Source organism: Marasmius oreades, chromosome 3 (genome assembly GCF_018924745.1).
Source record: "Marasmius oreades isolate 03SP1 chromosome 3, whole genome shotgun sequence".
NCBI classification, from domain to species: Eukaryota; Fungi; Basidiomycota; class Agaricomycetes; order Agaricales; family Marasmiaceae; genus Marasmius; species Marasmius oreades.
In genome coordinates this window covers 3,799,740-3,824,330 of record NC_057325.1, presented here as the reverse complement: position 1 = coordinate 3,824,330, position 24,591 = coordinate 3,799,740, and the positions used below count along the sequence as shown (strand labels likewise).

The window sequence follows — 24,591 nt, the reverse complement described above, 5'->3', positions numbered from 1 at the left end:
ACTTACGCTTAGAGGGCATATTTGCTGGTGCCAACGTCGAGCGAATCGACACCAACAAAAAGTCTCCTAAACTTATAAAATGTCTGATATAATTCTTGCGTTTGCCATTTAGCCTTTTTTTAGCCTTTTTGACGCGTACCTGTGTCAAGAATTCCCAGGTCCGAACTCGTCATCGATGTTCGAGCCTATCTCTACAGCGTCCAGCAATCAGGCAGTTCTTTCATCACGCCATCAGATATGTCCCTTCCTGGGCTCATACGATGCAGCGAGTCTCGTTCCTGAGAGCTTCCATTAGATCACGTCCGTGAAATTTTTACGAATGCTTCAACATTTGCCATTGTATATTGATCCAGAAAAAGACACCGTCCCAGTTGCTTTTGAGGTTCATAACTTCAACGGAACTTGCGCTCTCGAATTCGTCGCCCCTTCAACCCCGTTCTTCGATGCATTGAACACCGGAAACTCACTAATCCTCAACTTCGTTGCCTACGAGTTCAACCGGTGAATCTCAGTAAGTCCCCCATAGAAAGAACAAAGGTAAAGGACTCACCCCTAATGGCTCAAGCGTGATCACCGTATTCTCTCCAATACACTCCGGATTTTTTGGCGGGTTTGAAGTGAACATGTCTCCTCCCAATGGCCACTCAATATGACAGGCAGTAGCAGTAATCGACATAGGTGTCTTTCCAGAATCGAAAACTGGGGATGGAAGCACGTTGCCCTCAGGAGGATTATAGTGGAAACTCAGTTGACTCGGGTCAATAGCATATTCCCACACGCCGGCTGGGTCATATTCTAGATCAACCGCATAAGGCTCGTCAGGATTGACCTTGAGAACTTTTTCGGTGCGCGCGACTGGGGGATTTGTTCGGGTTAGAATTAGGAAGTGAGGATAGACGGACGTACTGTCAAAAGCGTAGTTCAGAGGACCACGATGGAGGGCAACGGATCCGTGTGGGCGATATTCTGCCATCTGGCAATCAACCACAACATTGGGAGAGGAAGAGAGACGTGGGTACATACCAACAGTGATCTCAGCAGGAACCTCCAATACCAACGTCGTCGCTCCTTTCTTTAGGTCGACCTTCTGCAACCCATTCTCATTCGGTGAGAATCTTTGTTTGGCATCCCCATTCACTGAAAGCGAACCTCCAGAGACCCAACTTGGAATGCGGACGTAAAAAGTAAAGTCTTTCTCTGCGCGGATTTGGTAGTTGAGGATATCACCAAATGGGTAGAGGGTTTCCACGGATACTGAAACGGCATTATCTAGAAGGGATTCAGTTGAGGTTTCGGTTGGAATAGGAGCGTAACTAACCATCCGCCAGCATTAACCGAGCACTAAATGGCCCTAAATATAGATGCACGAGTGACTTCTTGTCGGGAGTGGCGAGGAACGCGTTTGTGATGAACTTGGGCCATCCTTGTGGAAAATTCACCGTGCAACAACTGAAGTTCTGATGTGTAAAGACAAACGACTACAGAATATGGCATCATACGGGTAATTTGGCTCGAGGCCGAAGATGTTGGACTCAGGGCTACAATGTCGATTTAGCTACTACTCGCACTCAAAGTCCTGGAGAAGTAGACTTACCCGTCTTCTGGAAACGGATTCCTAGTGTCAGTGGGAGATGAGCATTCTGTAGAGACACTTTGGAAAGCGCTTACGGGGTCATGTTCTTTGCTGCGACTTGGTTTTGTTGCTGTAGGTACTGTCTTCCCCACATGTCTATGGAGCTGAGGCGTAAAACCAATTCATAAGGTAGGCGTGCTTACTGGACGTGATGGTCGCCGGTAATGCATTGTAAGTCATCCGCTCGACTCGATCAGCGAACTTCAAATCGCCTATGACCTGATAGAGGTAAGAACCCCTATCAAACGTGAGTGAAGATACTGATGAGCATCATCGTCTGTCGGGGCTTACGAAAACATGGCCTCCTAAAAACAAAAAAGGACATTCAGTTTCGTTATGGGGAGAGCACCAGGCCATACCACCACGAGACATAACTCCGACCTTGGGCACATTGTAAGCCAGGATACAAATCCCAGTAAGTAAATTTGAGTGATGCGTACCCACGATTAGCTTCCAAGCCGGACAATAATTCGTCCGCTCCAAAGGCACCTGATGGTCGGCCATGGTACTTGAATAGGAGATCCCAGCTAAGGGTTGCGGCTTCGAGGTCTATTAAGGGCCATTAGATGGGACCCGAAGTTGTGGAACTGCCTAACCTGATGTGTTGAGCGTGAATCTGTAAGTAGCAGGTAGAGCTTTTAGTCCTTCTGCCATGTTCACTCCATGCCACTAGAAACCGAAAGAGGGATTCAGAACGGTAGATGTTTGAAGATTCATGTTGACGTACATATAGGTCTTTTCCGAATGGATTTGGAATTTGCTCAACTGTTAAGGAGATCAGATCTTAAACTCAGCCCTTGATGGAATAATAGTGAACTCGCCTGGCCCCTTCGGGAATAGCTGTGGGGGAACACATCAAAGAAGAGTTAGATGGACGAAGCATCGACTCACATCTCGTGAGAAAACCTTCTCCCAAGGAGTACCGCTCCACTTGAGCCTTCTCATGGTATCGACGAGTAAGTCTTCCTGGCCTCTCGGATGTTTGTCGTGGAGCCTTTAATTGTCTCAGTCCGTAAAACAAGCGGCGAGGAACGGTTGAACTCACCATTGTAAGGTGACCACAAAATCTTCCCACCTCGTTTCAGCCCATTTATCCACTCCTTCTCCATTCCTCAGCATCGTGTTTGCCAGTCTGACAAATTTGTGTAGGGCGGTGACTACACGGTCTGTTAATTCGGTATGATATTCCACCATTTGAATTGCGCCAAAGAAGAACGGGTATCTGGATGGGTACATAGTCAGTGACGATCGATAATCAGAAATCAGATGCTAGCACCTTCCCCACAGATATCGGGGTTTTTCCGTTCCTACTTCTGGCCCCAACCATCCTGTAAAGTCTTGGTTGTCAAGGACGTAATCAAGGAATTCCCTCGACTTCTTCTTAATGACAGTATGGTTCATGAGGATGCCGTTTGGTACCATCGCGTTCTGGGAAGGTATCAACGACAATCCACCAGACAGAAGGAAATTATACCACTCACGAACCAGTAGCTCCCCGCTGCATCGGAACAACATTTCAGTCCATTGATTCACAACACTTCTACAACTGAGAGTGCAGACCTTCTTCTAGGTAAGAATAGTAAGAGTCGCCCCCAGTCCAGTCTGTGTTCGCCACTCTGAAAAATTGGTCAGCACGCTTTATTCCGGCATAGCTGAAGTATTATTGGACATACAAAGGGTAGAATTCATGCATATGCCCAGCTACACCATCTGTTTGAACCTGAAGCTATTGGTCCGCGTAAGCTTCCCTTCTCCATGGCTTAGAGCTCGGATCTCACTTGATCATACAGCCATCCTGCGGGCCAAATCGTTCCCAAAGGAAGCGGTTCAAATGCTTTGGGAGCAACTACGACTAACGCTCAGATCGCAAACCTCTGCCAGACGACTTTCAATGAACCTACGTTTTGCTTGGAGTTGGTGTTCCAGAACGGCTCCGAGCACGACAGTTGCGAATATCGCCCGTTTCATTACTTCCGGTGTAAGCTAATTCCTGTAAGGTTCCCTGTGGTTACAATTGAGGTGAAGATAAGAAAACGCTCAGGCGGAATGATAATCACGAACCATCTGACCTAGGTGATGGTGATTGACATCCATGAGATCCGCTCGCGGGCCGCTGTCAGGGACGAGGCGTAGGGGAAAATTAGAAGAGTGGGGGTGAGAAGTGATGAAGTATGTATGAGTTGACCAAGGAGTAAGTAGAATCGCGTTTCGTTGAAGGCTTCCTCAAATGGATCCTGGCCTACCCTAAAGCTTCCCACGCAGGCACCTTCGAACTTTCTCTCAATCGAACCGTGATTGCTACTTCAAAACACTGCAAGGAACAGCACTACCTTCCAGTAAGTTCGTCGAATTTGTATCTCCAACGCTAGGATTCCACCCGCCGTAGTGCCTACCTAAGAGCGATATCAGAAACTTCAATATTGGTAGTGTGTTAGGCTCGCACACGCGTCCTACAGGCACCAAAGGCTTTCAGTGGCGCCATCGACATCCCGAGGTAAGTTGTCCTACGATACCTGGACTGATTTCCCATGCCACAAACGACAAAACAGAAGCTAAGAAGGAGAACTCTAGACATTTCTTGCGGGAGGGACCCAATAACGGAAGATAATTAATAAAGATTCCACCCGATCTCCGGGGGAAGAAACTGAAGAAATTGTCATCGCAGCTTCAAAAGCTCGGAAAAGGAAGGATTCCTTCTCCCGCTCTACAGGCAACTCCGATATTGAAAATTGATGTCGACAGACACGAAACCTCTATAGAGAGGCTTGGAGGTTACATTATTGACACACTCCCTGCACAAGCTATCAGAATTACAATTACTCGATGATCTTCGCCGTAGAAAGGCACGACCCCGTGCAGTCTCAAGCCTATTATCCGTTAACGTTTAACTTTCTAGCTCCTTGGGAGCAGGACCCCCCTGAAAGCTGAAAGCGCTGTCTATCCCGTGTCACTCGGATGTCAGTGACGTCGAAAATCCCGGTCCTTTGCATCCAACCTGTCGAATTCAACACAAGTCAGCCCTACGGTGGGTAAGCCTCGTGGCCGTTTATGTATGTACTTCCAAAGGTCCCTTCTATTAACGCATATCACTGATTAATGTCAGGATCTCGTTGCTGTTTCAAAGCGTCGAGTTCAGTCCACAGGTATATAAAACTTCACCGCGGATCAACTTATGATCGCAATCTGCATAACGAGCTGTGTACCGCTTGAAAAGTTGAAACACCCAGTTGTATTACAGGCAGGGACAACAAGGCCAGATTGTGGCTTCGGCCGAGTCCCGACAACGGTAATAAGGGGATTGATTGGTATACCTCAAATCTGTTGGACAAGGGTGGCTATTACTAGGCGTTGGCCGCTCGGGACATATTATGGGAGCGCTCGCACTAATTTCCGCTTGATCGAGACGGCAAGTCCCCTGCCCTCGTTGTCATCGTGAGTACTCCTCTCCCGATGCTTTGGCCTTCAACGGCGTATGATGGCTCTGATGCGTACCCTTCTTTTACATCAGACATTCTGATCCCAATCTTTCTTTGCGCGTCGGCGACGAGTACGAAATACCGATGGTTCCTGTACCCAGAAATTACTAGTATGGTATGTCACAGCGGAGAACTCAAAGATTGATGGATTTGATGTCCCTCACGCCATTGCTCAGTGGAGGTGTAATAGGCGGAAATTTGCGGGTGTTCTACGTATGTGAGTGAAACTTGAAAATAAGACCCACTTCCCGACCTGCTATTGGCATAGACACCCGATGAGGACATGCCCGACGACAGTTGGGGTTGGGATTAATCCTAGTCTGTCTTAGTTACCTTGGCCCACAGCTTTCTCGAAACTTGGACTGATCTGCAGCTACCCCGAGATAAAGAAACCTTAATGGCTAACTCCAACGGGCCTTGAAATCCAGAAGGAAGGCCAGAACAAGATGGTTGAATCAATCCTCAGCCACACAAAGAGGGAGGATTTTAATCTTGGAAACAAAATCTCGGGGGATTTCGTGGGATGCCGAAGTTTTTCCCGACTCCCTTGATGTTCAATGTCGTTTAGTGAAATGTAGGCTGCAGGTTAATTTCGAGTTGCAGTGTTCTAAGGGCGTCAGTTTGTTGAGCGGCGCCAACTTGCCTTTCACGTCCCACACAACACACCTTCACTTTCTCAGTGCATATGCCAACGTCGCTTGTCCAATAACACTTCACGTTTCCGCAGTTGCTCCCGAAGATGACCTATCAGTTCCTCAAGGGTGCAATCATTACCGCCTTTCCTTACGGGACTAGCCTCAAACAAAATCTCGATCTCGGGAACTATCCCTCTTCCTAGACTCCCAACGGACTCAGTATAAACGGAAAACTTGGGGCAGGTCCGGCATAAAAATTCAATGAACGACCTACCCTCGATTCCCTATTAGAGCGCCGCTCGGCCGTGAAGCACTTCAACCCTGAGGGCGTCGGTGAGAGTATAGCAATCTCGTACCTCTCGAAATACACGAAACAATGACTCCGATATGTGGCTGAACGGAAGCTGAGGTAGTTCATTGCTGGCGGCAGATCTGCCAACTCTTATTAATCAAGGGTGACAACACCACCGGAACTACTTGGGTGCCTCGGATAGATTTAATTTCGAGTCGTAACCACCGTCTCGCAGAAAGAATGTCGGAGGACTCTATACCCTCGACGCCACATACGCCACGTCATGGAGTGTAAGAAGTTGACGGCGAACACAGCCCTCTACGACGGGAGTCTCTGCTCAGGCCCCCTCCGAACCCGACAGCGGAACAGCTTTTCGGCGGCGAGTTGAGTGAATTTAGGTTTAGTCTCTCACCATCTCCGCTCGCTGACTGTCAAAAGCTCAGCGTTCGGGATGGGCGATATAGTAGCGCTGTCCACGGAGCTTTTATGGGACCTTAGATATTAGATAATATGCGATGCGGCGAGAATTGTCAGAGGTCACCTCATGGCAACAAGATGAAACTCATCAGCTATTTCAAGAAACACAGCAACTAATGCATCATCTCATTTAACCTTCAACTCGACGACTGTATGGATATGGAACTGAATCACGATCACCGGAATCAGCCAATCGACATCAGTTGTATTATTCTTGGTGAGTTCGGCGTGACAGTTTATTTCCGAACATGTGAAAAATTTGGATGCCAGAAGTTCAGTAATTGTTATGCTAGGTATAACTCTAGTGGAAGTGGTATGAACTATGAATATAGAATACAAAAATGTTGTAGTACTCTACACCTTAAGTAACGTGAAGCCTACTTGTTTGCGGAAGTACAATTACAATTACTCGGTTGAAAGCACATAAGATAAAGATAACAGATAAATATCATGGCGAGGTCGTGTATCGGAGGTCATGTCAGGGTTGTAGGCCCATCGATTGCGCTTGAGCTTGCATGGCGTTGCCCAGGACATCGAATCCTGGCATCATGTGATGTATACGTTTTCTGGGAGGTAGAGCTGTGAGGTCCTGTAGAGGGGCAAAGATAGTCAACAAAGCGTCCTTTTTTCCGTCTTTAATAATTACCTCGCACCCGTATTGGTTGTGGCCGTCTGTCGGGTCATTTTGATAAGACATTGTGGGTCAGAACGTGAAACAGAACCCACCTGATAATTGGCCGGTATTATCCCAGGTGCGTGAGTGTTTCCTCGCTAACGATCTGCCGGTATGATCCTTCAAAGAAAAATAAATTTGAAATGTTTAACCGATCGATCTGGCTGAGCAAAAAATCGATAATACCTCCATATGCATCGGCTCGGTGGCATAGACGGCCTGTGGTTCAGGTTCACCCCATTCCATTGGTTTGTTGTTGCGCGAGGCTTTTAATTCTGCCTGATTCTGAGCCTGTTTATGACACGTTGATTTTCACGAATTTTCACATTGTTATAAAAAATATACCTCTGTATGGTATCGTGCCAGAGCTTGAGCAGCCTGAGTTTCCTCCAGGGAAACAGATGAATGTCTTGACCGTTGTTGGTCGACGCCGGAAGTATGAGGCATCGCCGACATGTGCGGCGAATATGAAGGTTGTTGCATCCCTTGGCTGAGATTGAGTAGAGCGGACACTGCACCGCCATTAGGAACGAGCTGGGGGAACACTGAAGTGGAAAGGTACCCACTAACATCGTCCCGACGCTTTTCCGCTGTAGCAACGGATTGTCGGGCTTGTCTTTCGGCGTCGAGACATGCAGTGTAACGTAGAAAGGCATCCTGTGTATCTTTCTGGGCGCGGGCCAGGGAAGCTCGGGAAAGTTGGAGCGCTTGTTCTAGAGCGGCCAAGAGATGAAGAGAAAAATTCAGTGGTCCGATCGGAGATTCATTTATTCGCGGATACAACTCACTCGACGCAGCTGCCTCCTGCAGCAAGTTCTCAGGACTTCGAAGAAGCGGTGATTCAGATGGACGTGAAGACATGGACATAAGGTGGTTAGAAGAAGGATCTGAGGGATCTATTTGAGGAAAATATTAGGCAAAGGGTAATAGCTCGACGAAATAGCGGTACGCACCAAGCCCGTTTTGGTTCCGCCTGCCTTGATCCATGTAACTCTGGTCTGAAGGTCCAGGGGACGCCGACTCCACCGATTGATCACGAAGAATGTACGCCTGCTCCCCCGAATTCCGCAGACGAGGGTTGTGAGGGATACCCGCTGCTTGACGCTCGATAAACTTCCGTAAGAAAGTCAATTCAATGTCGTCGGGCATGATGTATGGAGGTCCTTGGATATCACCCTTTTGCATGAGTAACTCGAGATGGGACATGGTCTTGTCCTTCAACTGTTGCAGCCATTCGTGCAATTCCATATGATCTTGGTCTGCGCGAGCATCGTAGTCTTGACGTCTTCTCGCTTTCCGCCAGTAGGTCTTTGTCAACTTCAAGGCACGATTGACTTCATTATCGAGTGTCCTGTACCAGTCGCTCGCCTGGCGGTTGAGTTTGACAGCAAGAACACCTGGCTGCACACGAAGTTGAAGTGTGCATCGTCCGTCACGATCTGGAGAGCCCAAAACACCCTTCTGCCCTTGGTTCCCTCTCGTTGCTCCTCGCGAAACGTTGCCCAACTCGGGCCAGGGTAGGTCGTCCTGAATGGACATGTAGAGTTCTCGATGGGAATAAGGGAGGATGGAATGCAGAGAAGCCAGCAAACAAACACTTGATCCCCGCAGCAAGAGTGAAAGACGGGAAAAAATTGGCGAAGATGTCTGAAAGAAAACGTCGGCTTATAAGTTTGGCATCAGTTGATTTGATGGCCCAGGTGGAACACTGCCTGCAATCGTGCTTAATGGGGTGAATCAATCGGACATATCTATATTTGGCCATGGTAACGCCTCTCGGCACTTCTTTTTTTTTTCTTTTTTCTTTTTTTTTTTGCCGAAAAATCGTACAATATTTTTAATTCTTTTCAATTTACCCACGCAAGCTTCCTCTACAGCCCCATGGTAAATACCATGGGCATGGACAGTTGAGAAGTGATGTACCTCATGTTGTCATACAGTATCGTGTTACCCTACAACAAATGACACGAGTAAAATACAAATGTAGTGATGTCGGATCAATCCATCAGACATGGAGGACAAGAAAATCGCCTCCACGACCTGACCACCCTTGACGCCAGGTTAGGATTGCCTTTACATAAGTGATGGAGTTGTCCTCAACGGCTGGCATGTGAGCAATTATTGCCGGACATCCGTACACCAGTTTCACAAATCGTCGGAGATTCCAAAATTCACTCCCTGCGCCAGGGGTGCATCATCAGAGAAGTTTACTGCAGAAAAAAACCATCAGTAAAACCACCCATAGGGGGGATAAGAGACGTACTAGTGCACGCGCTCCAGCGCACGTATTGTTTCCAAGCATCGCCTCCAGATTCTCTTCCCCTGGTACAAGACGTGGTACATATTAGGCCGGTATTCACGACAACTTGATGCAACACTTACCACCCGGTACTCTTTAAATAGGTGAAAATTGTCAGACAATCAGTGCTGCGAGTAACGATGACAGGACATCCTCACCTTATTTCCACCGCTGCAAAACATAACGATCAGTGAGCATGAATGCGTCAAAACATTGTAACCAAGGCTCACAAACTCGCTCCAATCTCAGCTCCAGACGTCCCTGCGTTAACCTATGACCAGACGTTCATGAGAATCACGGAAATGGTGAGAAACGGGAGGTCCCTACATTCACGATACCAGTATCCGAGCCGCTGGGGCCTATCCATTTCCCAACGTTTCGGATATCACGAGTCCATAGACTACTCGATAGTCCCTAAAACTGTTGTTAGTCACCAGGCCTATGGCACAGACGAACATCTAATGGCTACTCGCCTGAGGTACAGCGTTGTTCCATTCAATTGCCTCCTCCAAGTCGTCAAAGACGGCAGCATTCAGGATAGGAGCGAAGGTCTCTGTACTCCATATCTTGTCCTTCATATTGACGGACTTGGGTAGCGCAATAGTGGGTCTCACGAAATTACCGGCCTCGAACGGTGCCTTGTCAAATTTCTTCCCGCCACACAAGACCTCAGCGTTGATGGAGCCCAGATAGTCAATTGTACTGTCATATACATTGACAGCTGCCTTGTTATGCATTGGGCCAAGAAGTGTGTCCTGGACCAGGGGGTCGCCTGGTTCAACGGACAGATAAAGTTTTCTCAACTTCTCCAGAAATTCCGCGGCAATGTCCCGATGAAGGAAGAGCCGCCTGGTAGAAGTACATCTTTGTCCAGCGGTTCCGACAGAGCCGAAGAATACACCTGGTATCGCCAACGACAAATCTGCGTCGGGCATCACGATGGAGGCTATATTAAGGAAGTATATTAGTGGGGCAACCAACAAGAACGAGATAAACATTACCGTTATTGCCTCCTAATTCCAAAATTGTCTTGCCGAAACGGGATGCCACAGCTTGACCCACGAGTCTTCCAACACGCTCACTTCCCGTGAATGAAACTAATAAGCAAGGGTCAGTCTGGATGATTGCGGAACACAATATATATGCGGTTCTTCACCGAGTTCGACATCATGACTATTCACCAACGCTTCTCCCACGTCGCTGCCCCCGGTAACTAATCCAGCTACCGCACCTGGAAGATCATTTTTCTTTAGCACCTCTGCGATAACAGATGTAACAGCAATTGAACACAGTGGGGTTGTTGGAGATGGCTTCCATATCGTGGCGTTTCCCGCAGCAAGTGAGAGAGCCAGATTCCTTGGGTAAAGTACATCGTTACGAGCGAGTAATGGAACAAAAAGAAGGGATATCATACCATCCATACACCGCCACAGGGAAGTTGAAGGCTGAAAGGACAGCAACTACGCCCAAGGGATTCGGGACTAAGAACGATAAGCAGACTTGGAAATGTTTACTGGAGCACCGGAAACGAACCTTCCAAGATGGAATGTCCAGGTCGTTCCGATGCGACCACCCTTCCGTTCATCATGCGAGAGAGGCCAACCGCATAGTCGCACTGGTGATCAAGGTAAAAAAGGTCAACAACACAGCCGACGAATAGAAGCTTGTAACATACGATGTCAATAAATTCTTGGACCTCCCCGATACCTTCGGTCTTGATTTTCCCCATTTCCAAGGACACCAGTGCACCCAGCTCTTCCCGCTAAGCGTTCCCAAAAACTTCAGAGTCGATTCAAACCATATTAAAAATTCGGACGAAACACACTTTGTCTGATAGTGCGGTGCGTATTTGCCTTAGAATCTCGCCTCTTCGAGGGGCAGGAAGGTCTGACAAGACAATTTCAACTTAGTGGACGGCATCTTCATCGTATTGAGACTTGAACTGACTACGAAAAGACGCGTAAGCTTCACGCGTTCTCTGGAGAGCAACCTCGGTTTCTTCTGGAGTGGCCTAGGGAAACGACGGAAGATTTCAACCTATGTGGCCTACAAATGATTTGACATACGGACCGTCTTCACCCGAGCCAATACCTCTCCTGTGGTAGGGCATACAGACTCCATGATCTTACCAGAGCCCCTCCACTGCCCATCGTAAACGCCATTAACTTCTCCATTCGTTGGGATGTTGAGTGCAGACAATACGCCAGATGCCCTCGAAGACAAGGTTCGACGCAACCAGTACCTCTTAGAAAAACCGAGAGCACGATTAGATAGAAACATGGTGGTAGGACGACTACCCAGAGTCGAGCAAGCTCCGAAGTTGCATTCTACTTCGGGACTGGCACCGCTTTGCCCGGCTTTTGCCACCACGTGCGAGCCACAACTTGCTTTGAACTCGCTTGACGATTGACTAACGGCGTGTCGCATAGGTACGATGAAGCAAAGTCAAGGTGCTGAATAGAAATCTGATAAGGGCGGCTAACCCTTGTCATCCGCTCGGTTAACAACTCCCAACGTCTCTTTCACGCTCTTTCGCAACGTATACATATTCTTTACAGGAACTCGGTCAAGCATCCGAATTCCTGCGTCGACATATAGTCTCAGTCTGCGCTAGTGGGTTGCAAAACTCTGGAATGTTTAAAAAACTTGAATTCAGGCTCGTCTACTTGGGGGCGGGAACCTGCCTGGTCGGACTCTGCGGTGCTTCCTTCTGAAACCTTGTTCAGTCCCATGTCGGGACAACCTCATAGCCCACCATCATATGCACTGCCCAAGACTTAGTACAAATATTGAATAATCCTCAATCCATTCTCGCTCAACCGGCCGGGACCATCTAATCGTTCTATTTGGGATCCCTTCTGCCGCCTCAACGACGCGTCGGTATCAGCGGTTTGACGGATTCGTTGAAGGTGGATTGGAACGAGTACCAACTATCCTGAGCAATACGGGAATCGCTTAGAACCTGTGCGCGGGCATCCAGACCTCCCGCACCCCAGCGGGCCTATGAATCAGTATCCTGAAAAGAATCCGATGCCATCCTGCCGTCAGGGTCATGATCACTGTGTAGAGGTCCCTTCAACTTGCCTTCAATCCACCTTGACTCCAGTTTTTGTACGTGGTCGTTTTCGGTCCATATGTTGGCGTGAAAACCTCAACGTCCACAAACAGCTGTTATTTCTATTTCATTCAATAATACCCTTCATCATCCACACGCCGGCGCCTCGTCATATGATATCTGAGCCTTTGTACGAACACTAATCACTATCAAAAAGAGCGCGTGATTCTTCGCAAGTGAGGTGAGGTCTCAGCGCGCTCAAGCTATGTTTGTCAGTTGAATCCTCAATCGTTCGAAAGGCAAGGGGTAACGTCGAGTTCTGCCGCAGGTCCCTGCGTGAGTTGGGCAGTGAAATCTCGAGAACAAGGTAAATTGAACTGCTTCACTGCGATAATTAGCGGCGGCACTTGGTAACATTTCAAGCGGTCAAGAAGGTTCAGTCAAGGTCAAGGTAAGCGGGGTCATTCCACATAGTTAGAGGCTATCGATCCGCCGACGCAGCAGAAAGACTACGGTCACAGATCGTCAAAGAATCTCCCTTGCACCTCTACGTCGCGTTTAGCTTTTCTATTTCGCATGGACTTAGGGTCCTTGTCCTTCCGCTTCCTCTTTTTGGGCCAGTCTCCTCGTTCATCTTGATCATCAGAGTCGCAGTCCTCGCTAGGTTCCTGTTCGGAAGCTGTTTCAACATCCTCGTCGACGACAGGGTTATCCTCCCCGTCGCCGCCGCTTGGATCTTCACCCTCCTGTTGTTCATCCTCGTTTCCATCCTCGCTGGCAGACTCCTGAGCGAAGAACGAACCCAAATCTGTGAGTTTGAGGACCTCGTCGTGGCCGACGCTGCCTGCCCACCAAAGGCCAGCGGTCGAAGAGTCCTCGTCCTCCTGGTTAGCTACGGCTTTGTCTCCTCCATCATCGTTATCATCAAGTGTCAACTCTCTTGAGATTTCGCCAACGGCGATCCTCTCCACAGGCCATTCACCATGATCAGCTACCACACCGCGCAATCTCGTGGGGAAAATATCAACTGCTCTCAAAAACCCGTCCGAGGAGCCGGTCAAGATGGTGCTCGAGCTGTCAACGTTCGGTAAACGGGAAGGAAGAGAACAAAGAGCCTCGACAGAGTGTGGGTGTCTGTCAATAAAGACAATATAAATAAAACTCATCTCGCGGGTATCGAAAATTAAGTATGACCATTCTTACCCTGGGATACGATCAACGCAATCCCTCCATCCACTGCTTCGATTGAAAACAGATAGGACCCCAATCTGTGTACCGACGATCACCTTGGTCCCACTAAGTAGAAGGTTCAAAGAAAAAGTAACCGTGTGAGTCGGACGGAGAAAGATAGGTATGAAACTCAAAGACATCAAATGACAATATCAAAAGGATTGGGTAGCGAGGGCCACCAGATACCGGAGCTTCCTTGGGAAAAGATCGTTGGTGTTGATGCAATATTGCAGCGCTTATGATACCCCTGAAACAAGCTACAAGGAGAAAACAGTTCTGGGGTCAAAGCAACATACCCTTTTATAGATAAAAGCGAAAGAAGTTCATCTTCTTGGTCCTCGGAGTGGGCAAACGGTTCTGTTTTCTTCGAACGTATGTCCAAAACCGAAAGCGTCCCATCACCACTAAGTAGGAAGTGAACACCTCTTTCCATAAATAGTACGTACAAATCCAACGGACCTTGTGGAAACCAAGTGCTTTGTGTCTGGAAGCCATAAAAAGTCGGTAATGTAATCAAAATGATGCTTGTACGTCCGCATAGACTCCTTTGTTCTGGGGTCCCAAAGCTTGACAAAAACCATATCATTAGACCTAACCAAATTGAACCATCATGAAAACGGAAAGAACCTTGATCACGCCGTCGTCGTCCCCAGTAGAGAATAGCCAAGGTTGGACATGTTTTATCCGGTTTATTGGCGATCTACAAGTCCAACGAATTTATTCACCGCCAATCGATAACCACAAAGCACAGGCAGCTCACTCATGTGCCTTGAGACGACGTTCTACGACTTTGCACGTCTCGGTGTCTATTGTACTGGTTGAAGAGTGAGGCGCAATCGCGACGTGATAGAAGTGTTGATACGTACTGTATTCCCTTCCCCTTCCCAGCTACATAAAGCTTAGTTCCATCTTCATTCAGTGTGACAGCACGACATGATTTTGGTGAGACCTTGATTGAAAATTGTTGCTGATGCTTTCCCTTTTGGTTGTAGGATATCCCTGTGACTTCTCCTGATAGCAAAGCGGTGTATAGCGTAGCCTGAGTGGGATGAAAGACTAGGTCAAATATCTGTGAGCCGACAGATATTTCAGTCATTAGGAGTAGCGATGAAACAGACACGTCAAAGAAATCGAGGCTGAGCCAAGTTTGCGCTAGAAAGCTCCTAAGACTACAGTAATCCGGCTCGATGAGTCTCGTCAACTACAAGGTGCGTCAAGAGCAAATCACTTTTTTTTTGCTGTTGGAGGATTTTTGTTTTGTCGTGTTTGTCAATTTCTCCTCGCCTCGCGTCCTTGCTGAACGTCGCAGGCTGAACTTCTCTAATTCATCGCGTAATGTCCACGAGTACAACAAGCGAGGCATCTCTTGTGTTTGGTCAACCCATAGGCAGTGTCTGAATCGAGATGTTCAAGATATTGTTGTTCTTTCAAATCCTCGGAAATTCGGGGGCTACCCATTGCATTGACATTCCCATCTCCACCGATCACCTTGGGTAGCTACCCACACTTCGGCACGCAACTCGAGACTTGGAAACTTATGCTAACGACTGACGCATTTCATTCAGTATACGGAGACCCAGTATCCAAAAACTTTATTTCAGCAACCAAGATTGTTCTGGACCCCTGGCATACTGAATGGAACACCAGGGCATAGCCAACTCATCGTTGTCACAGAATATGCCGCCGTGCTCTTCTATTTATTCCTGGTCGGGTGGCTCACCCTCGTTTTGCCGCCATTTGTATTCACAAATGATTCCACGACAGTCATCACCGAGTTGACAAGACAACTCCGAATGACCTTTGGCAGATTCAATCCCACCACTACTCTCATCCCTCCGCCTTTCCATCCATCCCCCTGGAACTCTCATAGACGAAAGCGGAGTCGTTACGCGAGAACCGGACTATTCGTTGGATCTATGGTGTCGGCTTGCTTGTTCTTTCACGGAGAACTCGTATGGATCAAAGCTGCAGTACCTGTGACGACCGGAGACGATAATATCCGTGCTATTGATTTTCCGCCACCTCCTGTGTAGCAATCATCAATCATCAATGATAATCTGACTCCGTTCCTACTCCAATCAAGGGACGTCCATCTCCAGAGCAACCATGGCAACGTTGTCCCGGACGAGGCTGTGGGGTTACGAGCTGGCGGATGATACAATGGCGTGAAATACTGGTCCTAAATACAGACACGGAATATCTAGAGTCCGGACGCATTACATGACTTTTAGCATGTAAGTTGTAACTCTGTGGGCGGGAACGGTCTTTGACTGACGTATCAGCTCCTACCAAGGGTGACTATTTCAGTTCTCATAACGAAACATATCCATAGAACCATCATTAAGTAGGAGGGAGGATGGAGGTACATTCTGGAATCTGAAGCCAGGAAGGTCAAGATGAGAGAAGTAACCTCGAAAGGCTTGTCACTCCATCCATCAAAATAATAGATGCTACTGTCTAGTAACTCCGGTCTTCAGTCGAGACTCTGAAGTCGAAACCTTTCCAGGGAGCCACTCCAAATGATTAGTTGCGGACCGGATCATCACTACTACACCTTCTCAATAGAGGCAAGAACGCAATGTGCGTTTATAGTTCAGTACTTCCCGTCTGATATCATCGAGCAAATGCCGAAACATATGCTGATGGGCTGTGCACGGTAGGAGGTGCCAAATCCCCGGCCACGATTGCTGGCGGCATCTTTGAGGGATCCATGATCATTCCAGACTACCCAGACAGTCATTCTCGGAATTACCATTACCGTCGCTGGTACGCACCTTCAGACCGATCATCTTATATCATTCAACTATCCTGTCAAGTAGCATCAGAATGAGAGAATGAGATGTAAAGAAGCTTCAAGCCTGCTGGGGTACGAAGAAGGACTCTGGTAAAAGCACGCAATATCACTACTTCCTAGCTTATTAGAATGTGCGCCACCATACGGCGGGAAGGCGGGAAACACCTCTGTGGCGTGTGAATAAGTTCCTGTCGTGTTAACTCTCAGAAACATCCTTGAGCTTAGGGTACCGAACTTTTACGGAATCTCAACATACGCGCAAAATGCTAAAATAAAGGCTAAAATGCAGAAGAGAACGTTGTCCTACTGCGAGGATGATACATTTCATTAAGCTTGGGAACCCTTTCATCGGTGATGCCAAAATGTCGATTTGTTCGATGTTCGTCCACTGAATACTCGAGAGATATGACAAGGTAAGCAAAGGTTAGCTGGTGAACCATGACGGCTATTGTACATGAACATGAAGGTCAAAAGACAGGACTGCTGAAGATTCACGGATGCGCGCCATTGCAGCTTGATCAAATCAGCCGCCCACTCTGCCACAGCATCCACGGGGGCCATTGTGTTCCCCGCCGGTACAAAAGGGCTGTTCAAACGACAATCATTCATCATTCATCATTGGCCAGGACTAGTAGGGGGATAGAGCATACTAAGATAGACGCATCAATGACTCGCAGGTTGGTTGCGCCCTTGACTTTCAGATCGGGATCGACAACTCCATGATGAGCCCCTTTAGGTGACATACTCGCTGTTCCTACGACGTGATAGTTGGGTGCAGCATTTGCCCGAATATAAGACTCGAGCTCTGCGTCTGAGCTGGAAGGGGAGATGGTAACCGCAGGACCGAGAATACAGCCTTTCCAGGCTGCCGCGCTGACAAAACGCCAAATGGACTTGACAGACTCACGGAGTGCGAACAGATCAAACGGAGTGGTGAGACAACCGAAGTTTATGATGGGTTGATCGAAAGGTTCGGTTGTGTTGATGGTAATTGTGCCTCCTGCAAATGGAAGTGACATTTCAGTGAGAAGGAACACGAACGCAAGAAAGGATTACCAACGCACTGGAGGTCGGTGTGAGAAGCGTAGCAGGAGCGGAGAAAAAAAACTTCTGCGGAGGAGGATTAAGATTGCCGTTCTGAAAGAAACAATTTCGGTCGGTCACACTATTCAAGGGATTCAAGAGAGGAAAAACAGATCTACCTGCGTGGTCATTCCAATGTGAGGAGATAATGGGCCAGATGACGGGTCGCGCCCAATACGGAATATACTGGAATTCTCGGACAGCTGACTGTATACAAAATGGCTGACGTAGGTTAGGCCAAAAGGGCCTCCACCTTGCGTGTTTGCCATTCTTGTGTTAATTCATCTCGAAGAGTTGGCAGGTTCCGAATGTTCTCGTCAAATGTGGTATTTTTGAACGTCTCGTTGATGAAGAACGGCAGATTGACAGCAATATGCACTGAAAGATGCTTGCCGACATCGGGGAGATGGATCCGTGGTCTCATGCCGAGGGATGATAGAACGTTCGAACCGCCTATGACAGAGCTCAATAATAGTTTTGGAGTCTCTATCGCCCCTGCCGATATCAGGAAGTCTTTGAGTGCTGAAACTTGATGGAACACGTCTAATAATGCAAGAGAATTGAGTGCGTCGGAATCTTGAACAAAAGACACGGACCATTTTTGCTCCGAGCAAATTCAACTCGCAGGAAGGACGTAGAATTCCCACGAACAGGTAATATTCGAGTGGCCTGTGCATTGAGCAACACATGCAAATTTGGCCGTGTGATGAATTGCGGTCCCAAATACGAGGTGAAAGAGCTGCTCCTGACTCCGTGGTTCACGGTTTCTTGGGATCAGCCTTGAAACAAAAAGTTGGCAAGGAGAACGGATCTGATGTCTTCGAGACGCACCGACACCCAGCGGGAAACCTGAGTTATAATCGAGATTGAAGGGGAATTCCACGGACAGCTCTCTAGTCACTTGCATCACTCGAGTATCCAATGCAGGAGCCGGGAACCCATTCAAACCGACAGATGTAATCCCTTTGAAACCGTGGACAGCAGGGTCAAATTGTCCTCTTTGATCATGATTGTCGGTAGGCGGTGTCCAATGTTCATTCTGTCAAGAGACGTGAGCCAAAGTAGCACCTCGGATAAAGATTGGACAATCAGACCTTGAGAAAATAGGGAAGTAAAGCCTTCCAACTACAAGAGGTAAATAACTGATCACTGCGGTAAAGGTTCCAATAAACTTACGACCAGCCAGGATCTCCAGTGATTCGTGCGTATGCATCGTAATCACTTACAGAGCCACGAGAGTAACCCATACCATCCAGTCAGGTAATGAAGACGACATGAGAATCGCATTGAACGAACGACTCACTCATAGAGGTGCATCCGCCAAGCACTCTCCCTCGCGTGTGGTACAGGCTCCGGCCATTAAGACCGACTTGCGGAGCAGTAGTATAGTCCCAGTCCAAGGGCCCTGGGTGGCGAACAAATATGGTGAAGAAGGGAATGGAGTAATTCAAAGAGACCTTCTGAGGACCTTCCAGCTTCTAAAAGCAGGACGGACCGCTCGGGCCGCTCAGTGAGACGATTAGCCGGCACGTTCCCGGCACCACCGTGAGTGAGTGTGGATGGAATCTTAAGAAAGGAGGACCGTATCGTACCACCTATAATGACGAAGTCGAACTCCAGTGAAACAGTGTCTCTCATCAATTTCAACTGGTCCACACTTTCGATGGCAGAGAAGGTAAGTAAAATCGCCGTGCTAGCCAAACACAGAATATTGAGCAACTTCATGGGCATTAGACTAGAAGCAACTCACTCAGGCCCTTGAAGTAATTTAGAGCATTACGGTTCCTAATGGTTCAGTCACCACGAGGTTTGGTACCTGCAACAATAATAACAAGGCCATTCAGCCCAAGGGGGCCCACCGATTAAAAAAAAAGACCGGGGGTCGGTTTTCGCTGAGACGACCCCTTGGGGGACCCCCCTCCCTATGTAAGCTTCCCACGCACCATATATGGTAAGTACACGTGTCTCTGACCCTCCTCTTCTATTTTTTACATCACTCACGAATGACACTACACATTTTTCTCACTCTCTACCCAGCCATTAATGATGACAGGTTCTGGTATTGGTATTTCATTGGAGTCTATATCTTCTGAGCCTAGAATATTATATCTGTTAGCTTTTTAAACTAAGATTTCCTGGAAATGAAATACCACAGTATCACTCCAGTGATTGACTGTTCAATGAGTCTTGATGGATGATGCTTTCGGGTATGGAATAAGGTTACAAACAGTCCCAGAGAGTTGATTACAACAACCACTCTTAGATTATATATTTATTACCCTTCAGAAACTCAGAATTGGCTCAGAATCCACAATTGGACCTTGCCAAATTGCAGATGCAGGTGGGTCTAAAAATTTTTTTTTCGCCCTGCTGGCCAGACCCCCCCCCCCCAGGTCACGGTCAGGGAATCAAATCCGTGGGCCCCTTTGATTCAGCCGTAAAGAACTAGTATTAGTTATAATTCGAGTTCTGTAAGGTTTTATGAGAAAGAGAGTCTAGTGAATGTCAGAATTCGTGGAATGAAGAATGTAGAATGGGAATGGTCAATGATAGCCCTGGGCACCAGCTATAATGAATAGGCCGCAGGCGACCTATCCTAAATAATCGTTCTCTGATCGATGGACCACACTTCAGTCGACTCTGTGCCGAACAACAACACGAGTCTCATGAGAAGCAGATCAAGATTCGAAAGGGATATATCTTGACAGAACTATTTCAAACGCAACTGGAATGTGAGCATGTCTGTTTAAAAAGCGCAGAACGAAAGAACTTCGAATACAGCCTTCGGTTGAACGTGTGCGCATAGCTGACCATCCATTTGACCAAACCCAATGGCCCAATTTAAATGACCTCACTCAAATGTGCCAATTTAAACCACCGTTCTAAGGACCCCAACTGTTTACAAGCGCTCATCTGAACTGGCCATTGGTATCGGTATGGAGCGGTTATACCACAGCCCACCAAGCAAGGTTTCAAATGGTAACGTCCAGATGGGAAACGAGGGCATGATGCATAACGAAGGACTTCCAGTAGCAGCAGGGTTGAATAGAAGCATTCTAGAATCGTCGCGTCGTGGATTTGGATTTGCGTGATATCCAATAGAGAGATTAGTGAGCCTTGAAGCGATTGCGGTCGGTAGTAATAGTTCAGCTTGGAAGAAGAGAAGACATGAATAGAGCTCACCTATCCAAGTTCTATAATCGGACTGTTCTCCACCTTCATCCCATTTCCGGCTACTCAGAAGCATCCTTTCTTTCATCGACCAGTGTGTCTTTATGGTTGACTCAGCATCCATCTAGAGGATGAAATGGTAGAAATCAGAGGTATTGGTGGTTTTTTTGCGGCCAAAATGTCGACGGCAATCTTGGAATGCTGACGGGTCAATGAAGAAGATATCGAACGCTTCAACTTAATATTGGACTTTGCCGAATGTTCTCCGAGCTAAGCACCTGGAAAAACATCTTCGATATCGGGGACGATCTCCGCGGATTCAATCCCATGGAGACTGGGGGTTTAGTGGGTATTGGGTGAGTCAATGATAGGCCTAGCCTTGAGACAATGAACTCGAAGCCCCACACGAACGTTCGCGTGTCAAGTGCGTTTGCGCATTCCTCCAGGTGGTAGTTTGTCCTAAGCAGGGTCTCGTATCCCTGCAAACCACGCGGGACGGAAGCACCGCCTGGCCCTTTGGCGGCCTGACTGCTGGCAAAGTCCACCAGGCTCTTCTGCTCTCTAGACCTGGTAAAACGCTCCACAAAAAAAAAAAAAGAATGTTCTCCGAGCTATAGGCGAGTTACAAAAAAGGAAGGTAACTGGTAATATGCGTCGTGCAGGGAAGATCATGTTAATGTACTGTCATTGACCCGGAAGTCGGCAATCTAAGGAGAAATATTAGTATAACTAAAGAAGTACGTACCAGAACCTGTAAATAAATTACAGTTGCATAAAACACCTTTTGAGGTATGTGCCTACCAATTTTTGTGTGGGGAGGGTGTGAGGTTATTGAGATATGAATTTTTTAATGAGGGGGTGTCGAAAACGTGGCCCCACGGCGAAGTCGGAAATTGCCGATTTAAGCGACGTCGCTGTCGTCACACAATCGCGCTCGTTGAAAAAGTGTCGATATCTCCTCGAGTTCCCAACCAAAATACACAATAGGGGGCTCAGAATGAAGCGTAGATAAAGGCGAATATTATTTAAGCTAATTCAGTCACAAAGGATACACTTTTCCGCTTCAGATACTGGTCTAATGCCTCCAGCTCATCAACATTCTCAAATGGCTCCCAAGTCTTATCTCCATCATCCCACCAGACCCGAAATTGCAGCTTGTCCTCAACACGACGATGTTTCTCAATCTTCTTGACACCAATTTCCACCTCCTCACTGTCATTCTCACTGGTCTCTCTGTCATCTTCCATAGGCATATCAACTAATTCCCTGCTGCTGTCATAACCATTGTCCCTGAGCTCCTGGGTCAATATATCTGCAATAGAGACATTCCCAATCTCATATTCATCATCATTGTCATCGCTGTTGCTCTTGGCAGAAAGGGGTGGAGTGGTGTGAGAGGCAGCTGCTGAAGTTTCGGCAGGACTGGTCCCTTTGTTAATTCGACGGGGGCAAGGTCGGGGTTGAGATGGCTGGGGGGGGGTGGAGATAGTGCAGAGAAGTCAAAATTTTCACCTGAAGATGATTCTGATACCACGTCAACTTGACGACCCTTTCCTTTGCCGCCCTTTGCTCTGCCACGCCCTTTACCTCGACTCCGACCAGCACCAGCACCTCTAGCTCTACCCCGAGCTTGACCTCGCCGTTTGCCATGATCCCCACTGGCCTCTCCGATCAACTTTTCCAATTCTTGCTGTCGAGTTTTCAGACGGTGTTGGAAAGCCTTGTGTGCAACTTTAACTTCCTTCAGTAGATTTTTGGCCTTGAGCTGCCAATCCTCCTTCGCCAACTCCTCTAAGGCCTGTGCATCAGTAAGATGTCGAGCACGCCCCTGTGCATAGGTTTTCTTCTTTGTCTTACCCTTCCTCTGTGCAACCTCCTGTAATCTAGCATTCTCCTCATCCATCAGTACCATATGAGCATATGAACGATCAAGCTCAGTGCTGGCATGCTTGGCAGTCTGAACAAGAAGGTCGATATATTCCCAGAGCTCCTCTGGTGGTGCCTCATTGTCAGGGGGATCGGGAAGAGCAAGTTCGAATTTCTGAATCCGAAGGGACTCAAGTAGATTGTCGCTAGTGGCTGTGACTGATGTGCGTCCGCTGGTGGCAGAAATGTTTGGGCTGTCAGTTGGGGCAGATGTGACAGTGAGAGGGATGGGGGCTGCGACTGGAACTAGACCAAAAGGAAGTCGTGCAGGAATAGGCTGGGATGATTGAGTAGTAGTATTCTGTGCAGGTGCGTAGGCTGTAGTAGGGATGATGTTGCGGTTAAAAGGGTGAATTCCGGTCTTTTGGAATGCAGAGGTAATGGTGGTTCCCTTCATTGCACATTCCCTGGCTTTGTGATAATGAGAGAGAAAGTTTGCTTTTGAGATGGTGATCTGCTGATCTGCCGATTCCATGACAATCTGCTTCCATGCACGAGCAAGAGGTGAAAAGACACAAACATCACATGGCTGCAGAGCATGTGTAGTATGGGATGGAAGACAGAGAATATGAATATTATTTTTCTCTGCCGCATTGCAGAACTCGTAGGAGCAGTGGCTGTTATGGCCATCAAGAATAAGAAGTGCAGGATACTTTGAGTGGAGCCCAAAGTCCTTCCTCCGACGGCGGACCTCCGGAATGAAATCTTTCTTCAGCCAGGTGTATCCAAGTTCCCGATCTGTCCAGCCATTGGGAGATGAAGCTACACTATAGTGGGATAGTTGAGTGCAGCACAATGTACAGAATTAATAAATGGACTGAAGACCCACCTTGCACCACCAGGATTATCTCGGGACCATTCTGCATTTGTCCGAGCACCTTTAAAGATAACTGTAGGCTTCATACTGGAACCATCCGCAAACACCGTCTCAATAATAGTTATCCACTCCCGACTTGCGTTCAATGTTGTGAATGCTGTTTTCTGATCACGATCAACAATAACCTTCTGTGCCCCAACATCTGCAACATTGACCCCCTTCTCATCCATGTTAGCAATCATACCCGGATGAATCTTCAACCCATCTCCTACATCTATGACTTCCTCCAAGAGATCATAGAACTCACCAACAAGGGTAGGGTTGAGAGCCTGTGCCCGACATGCCTCCAGCATGGTGGTCTGTCTGGCAACCAAATCCAAATGCCGTGCCAGAAATCGCCTGTAGAAATTTGTCCCAACTTCCTTTCCTGCAATGCTGGAAGCTTTCTTGTTAATGAGAGAGGGTCTCAGACCAACCCCACGGCGACCCAACACCTTCAGCCACTCTACCAATATGGACTCCTGCTCGCGGTTGAGAATCATCTCCTGAGTATGAGCTTCTTGTCGGTTCTTGTGTTTTCCACTGACTCGGTCATAAAGTGTGGAAGAGGGAACACCAAACCGCTTTGATCTAGAGTACTAATGAGCTTTGGACACAGAGATTGCAAGCAGGACTCACGCAGCATTAACACTCAGTTTAGATTTACGTACTGCCTGCTTCAGTCTCTCTGCCTCAGCCACTGCTTCCTGCTTGGACCGGTCTAAAGCTGCAAGTGCATATTGAATTCTGTCTTCTGGAGTTGCTTCCGCGGTTTCAAGTAACAGAAGAAGGTATCCAACCTCAAGCTGATCAACAGCTGGATCAGAAGGTTTAGGAAGAGAATCTGGAGAGGGGGACTCAGATGGAGTAGGAGAATGGGGTGGGGTTGTATGTGGTGAAGAATCTGGGGTTGCGGAAGTACTGGTAGTAGTTTTTGCTTTTTTCCTCTGCCCTTTCTTACGAGGCATAGTGTAGTTGGGGGGGAAATTGG

At 47.8% G+C, this 24,591-nt stretch overlaps 6 protein-coding genes across 7 annotated transcripts; all 6 read right to left on the bottom strand.

Annotated features, from left to right (window-relative positions):
• Positions 1-278: 278 nt before the first annotated feature.
• Positions 279-3,844, bottom strand: E1B28_006612 (uncharacterized protein). The gene is made up of 23 exons (XM_043151305.1): positions 3,703-3,844; positions 3,535-3,635; positions 3,412-3,479; positions 3,307-3,359; positions 3,194-3,249; positions 3,115-3,131; positions 2,910-3,061; positions 2,679-2,855; positions 2,525-2,627; positions 2,455-2,473; positions 2,361-2,398; positions 2,230-2,302; positions 2,074-2,182; positions 1,993-2,014; positions 1,925-1,938; positions 1,777-1,871; positions 1,669-1,729; positions 1,595-1,615; positions 1,500-1,538; positions 1,319-1,449; positions 907-1,269; positions 551-855; positions 279-486 (listed from the first exon to the last, which is right to left on the bottom strand). Exons 2-23 carry the CDS (start codon positions 3,599-3,601, stop codon positions 385-387), a joined length of 2,085 nt encoding a protein of 694 aa, XP_043012399.1. The 5' UTR covers positions 3,602-3,635; positions 3,703-3,844; the 3' UTR covers positions 279-384.
• A 2,890-nt stretch (positions 3,845-6,734) lies between these two features.
• Positions 6,735-8,913, bottom strand: E1B28_006611 (uncharacterized protein). 2 transcript variants are annotated; one of them, XM_043151303.1, is made up of 8 exons: positions 8,140-8,913; positions 7,975-8,082; positions 7,753-7,899; positions 7,532-7,698; positions 7,373-7,477; positions 7,240-7,306; positions 7,167-7,185; positions 6,885-7,102 (listed from the first exon to the last, which is right to left on the bottom strand). In XM_043151303.1, the coding sequence occupies exons 1-8, from the start codon at positions 8,723-8,725 to the stop codon at positions 7,060-7,062; spliced, it is 1,242 nt and encodes a 413-aa protein (XP_043012397.1). In that variant the 5' UTR covers positions 8,726-8,913; the 3' UTR covers positions 6,885-7,059. The 2 variants fall into 2 exon arrangements, with proteins under 2 accessions (XP_043012398.1, XP_043012397.1); XM_043151304.1 differs by having other exon boundaries at positions 6,735-7,102; positions 7,160-7,185; positions 7,532-7,899.
• A 179-nt stretch (positions 8,914-9,092) lies between these two features.
• Positions 9,093-11,953, bottom strand: E1B28_006610 (uncharacterized protein). The gene is made up of 15 exons (XM_043151302.1): positions 11,556-11,953; positions 11,433-11,496; positions 11,311-11,372; positions 11,161-11,247; positions 11,019-11,100; positions 10,900-10,966; positions 10,642-10,841; positions 10,487-10,582; positions 9,959-10,431; positions 9,813-9,899; positions 9,716-9,756; positions 9,644-9,656; positions 9,569-9,579; positions 9,450-9,508; positions 9,093-9,396 (listed from the first exon to the last, which is right to left on the bottom strand). The coding sequence occupies exons 1-15, from the start codon at positions 11,910-11,912 to the stop codon at positions 9,332-9,334; spliced, it is 1,764 nt and encodes a 587-aa protein (XP_043012396.1). The 5' UTR covers positions 11,913-11,953; the 3' UTR covers positions 9,093-9,331.
• A 1,023-nt stretch (positions 11,954-12,976) lies between these two features.
• Positions 12,977-15,140, bottom strand: E1B28_006609 (uncharacterized protein). Its single transcript, XM_043151301.1, has 7 exons — positions 14,637-15,140; positions 14,531-14,584; positions 14,398-14,470; positions 14,230-14,336; positions 14,067-14,174; positions 13,744-13,836; positions 12,977-13,674 (listed from the first exon to the last, which is right to left on the bottom strand). Exons 1-7 carry the CDS (start codon positions 14,864-14,866, stop codon positions 13,056-13,058), a joined length of 1,284 nt encoding a protein of 427 aa, XP_043012395.1. The 5' UTR covers positions 14,867-15,140; the 3' UTR covers positions 12,977-13,055.
• Positions 15,141-17,087: 1,947 nt separating this feature from the next.
• E1B28_006608 (uncharacterized protein) lies at positions 17,088-17,778 on the bottom strand (the record flags this gene model as incomplete). The annotated part of the gene is made up of 4 exons (XM_043151300.1): positions 17,088-17,150; positions 17,215-17,564; positions 17,629-17,701; positions 17,767-17,778. 4 exons carry the CDS (start codon positions 17,776-17,778, stop codon positions 17,088-17,090), a joined length of 498 nt encoding a protein of 165 aa, XP_043012394.1.
• A 643-nt stretch (positions 17,779-18,421) lies between these two features.
• Positions 18,422-18,964, bottom strand: E1B28_006607 (uncharacterized protein; the record flags this gene model as incomplete). Its single annotated transcript, XM_043151299.1, has 5 exons — positions 18,422-18,426; positions 18,479-18,686; positions 18,742-18,772; positions 18,824-18,868; positions 18,951-18,964. 5 exons carry the CDS (start codon positions 18,962-18,964, stop codon positions 18,422-18,424), a joined length of 303 nt encoding a protein of 100 aa, XP_043012393.1.
• Positions 18,965-24,591: the final 5,627 nt, after the last annotated feature.

Excerpts from the sequence above, each read along its gene's own strand:
- E1B28_006611 (XM_043151304.1), bottom strand. The coding sequence starts at position 8,725 with ATGTCCATTCAGGACGACCTACCCTGGCCCGAGTTGGGCAACGTTTCG. Across the intron at positions 7,478-7,531 it reads TGGCACGATACCATACAGAG|GCTCAGAATCAGGCAGAATT; the intron begins GTATATTTTTTA and ends TGTCATAAACAG. Across the intron at positions 7,307-7,372 it reads CCGAGCCGATGCATATGGAG|GATCATACCGGCAGATCGTT; the intron begins GTATTATCGATT and ends TTTTCTTTGAAG.
- E1B28_006610 (XM_043151302.1), bottom strand. The coding sequence starts at position 11,912 with ATGCGACACGCCGTTAGTCAATCGTCAAGCGAGTTCAAAGCAAGTTGT. Across the intron at positions 10,842-10,899 it reads CCTGTGGCGGTGTATGGATG|GAATCTGGCTCTCTCACTTG; the intron begins GTATGATATCCC and ends ACTTTACCCAAG. Across the intron at positions 9,900-9,958 it reads GGAACAACGCTGTACCTCAG|GGACTATCGAGTAGTCTATG; the intron begins GCGAGTAGCCAT and ends CAACAGTTTTAG.
- E1B28_006612 (XM_043151305.1), bottom strand. The coding sequence starts at position 3,601 with ATGAAACGGGCGATATTCGCAACTGTCGTGCTCGGAGCCGTTCTGGAA. Across the intron at positions 2,856-2,909 it reads CCCCGATATCTGTGGGGAAG|ATACCCGTTCTTCTTTGGCG; the intron begins GTGCTAGCATCT and ends GTACCCATCCAG. Across the intron at positions 2,015-2,073 it reads GGCTTGGAAGCTAATCGTGG|GTCGGAGTTATGTCTCGTGG; the intron begins GTACGCATCACT and ends AATGTGCCCAAG.
- E1B28_006609 (XM_043151301.1), bottom strand. The coding sequence starts at position 14,866 with ATGACTGAAATATCTGTCGGCTCACAGATATTTGACCTAGTCTTTCAT. Across the intron at positions 14,337-14,397 it reads ACGACGACGGCGTGATCAAG|CTTTGGGACCCCAGAACAAA; the intron begins GTTCTTTCCGTT and ends GTTTTTGTCAAG. Across the intron at positions 13,837-14,066 it reads TCGCTTTTATCTATAAAAGG|TGGGACCAAGGTGATCGTCG; the intron begins GTATGTTGCTTT and ends CCTTCTACTTAG.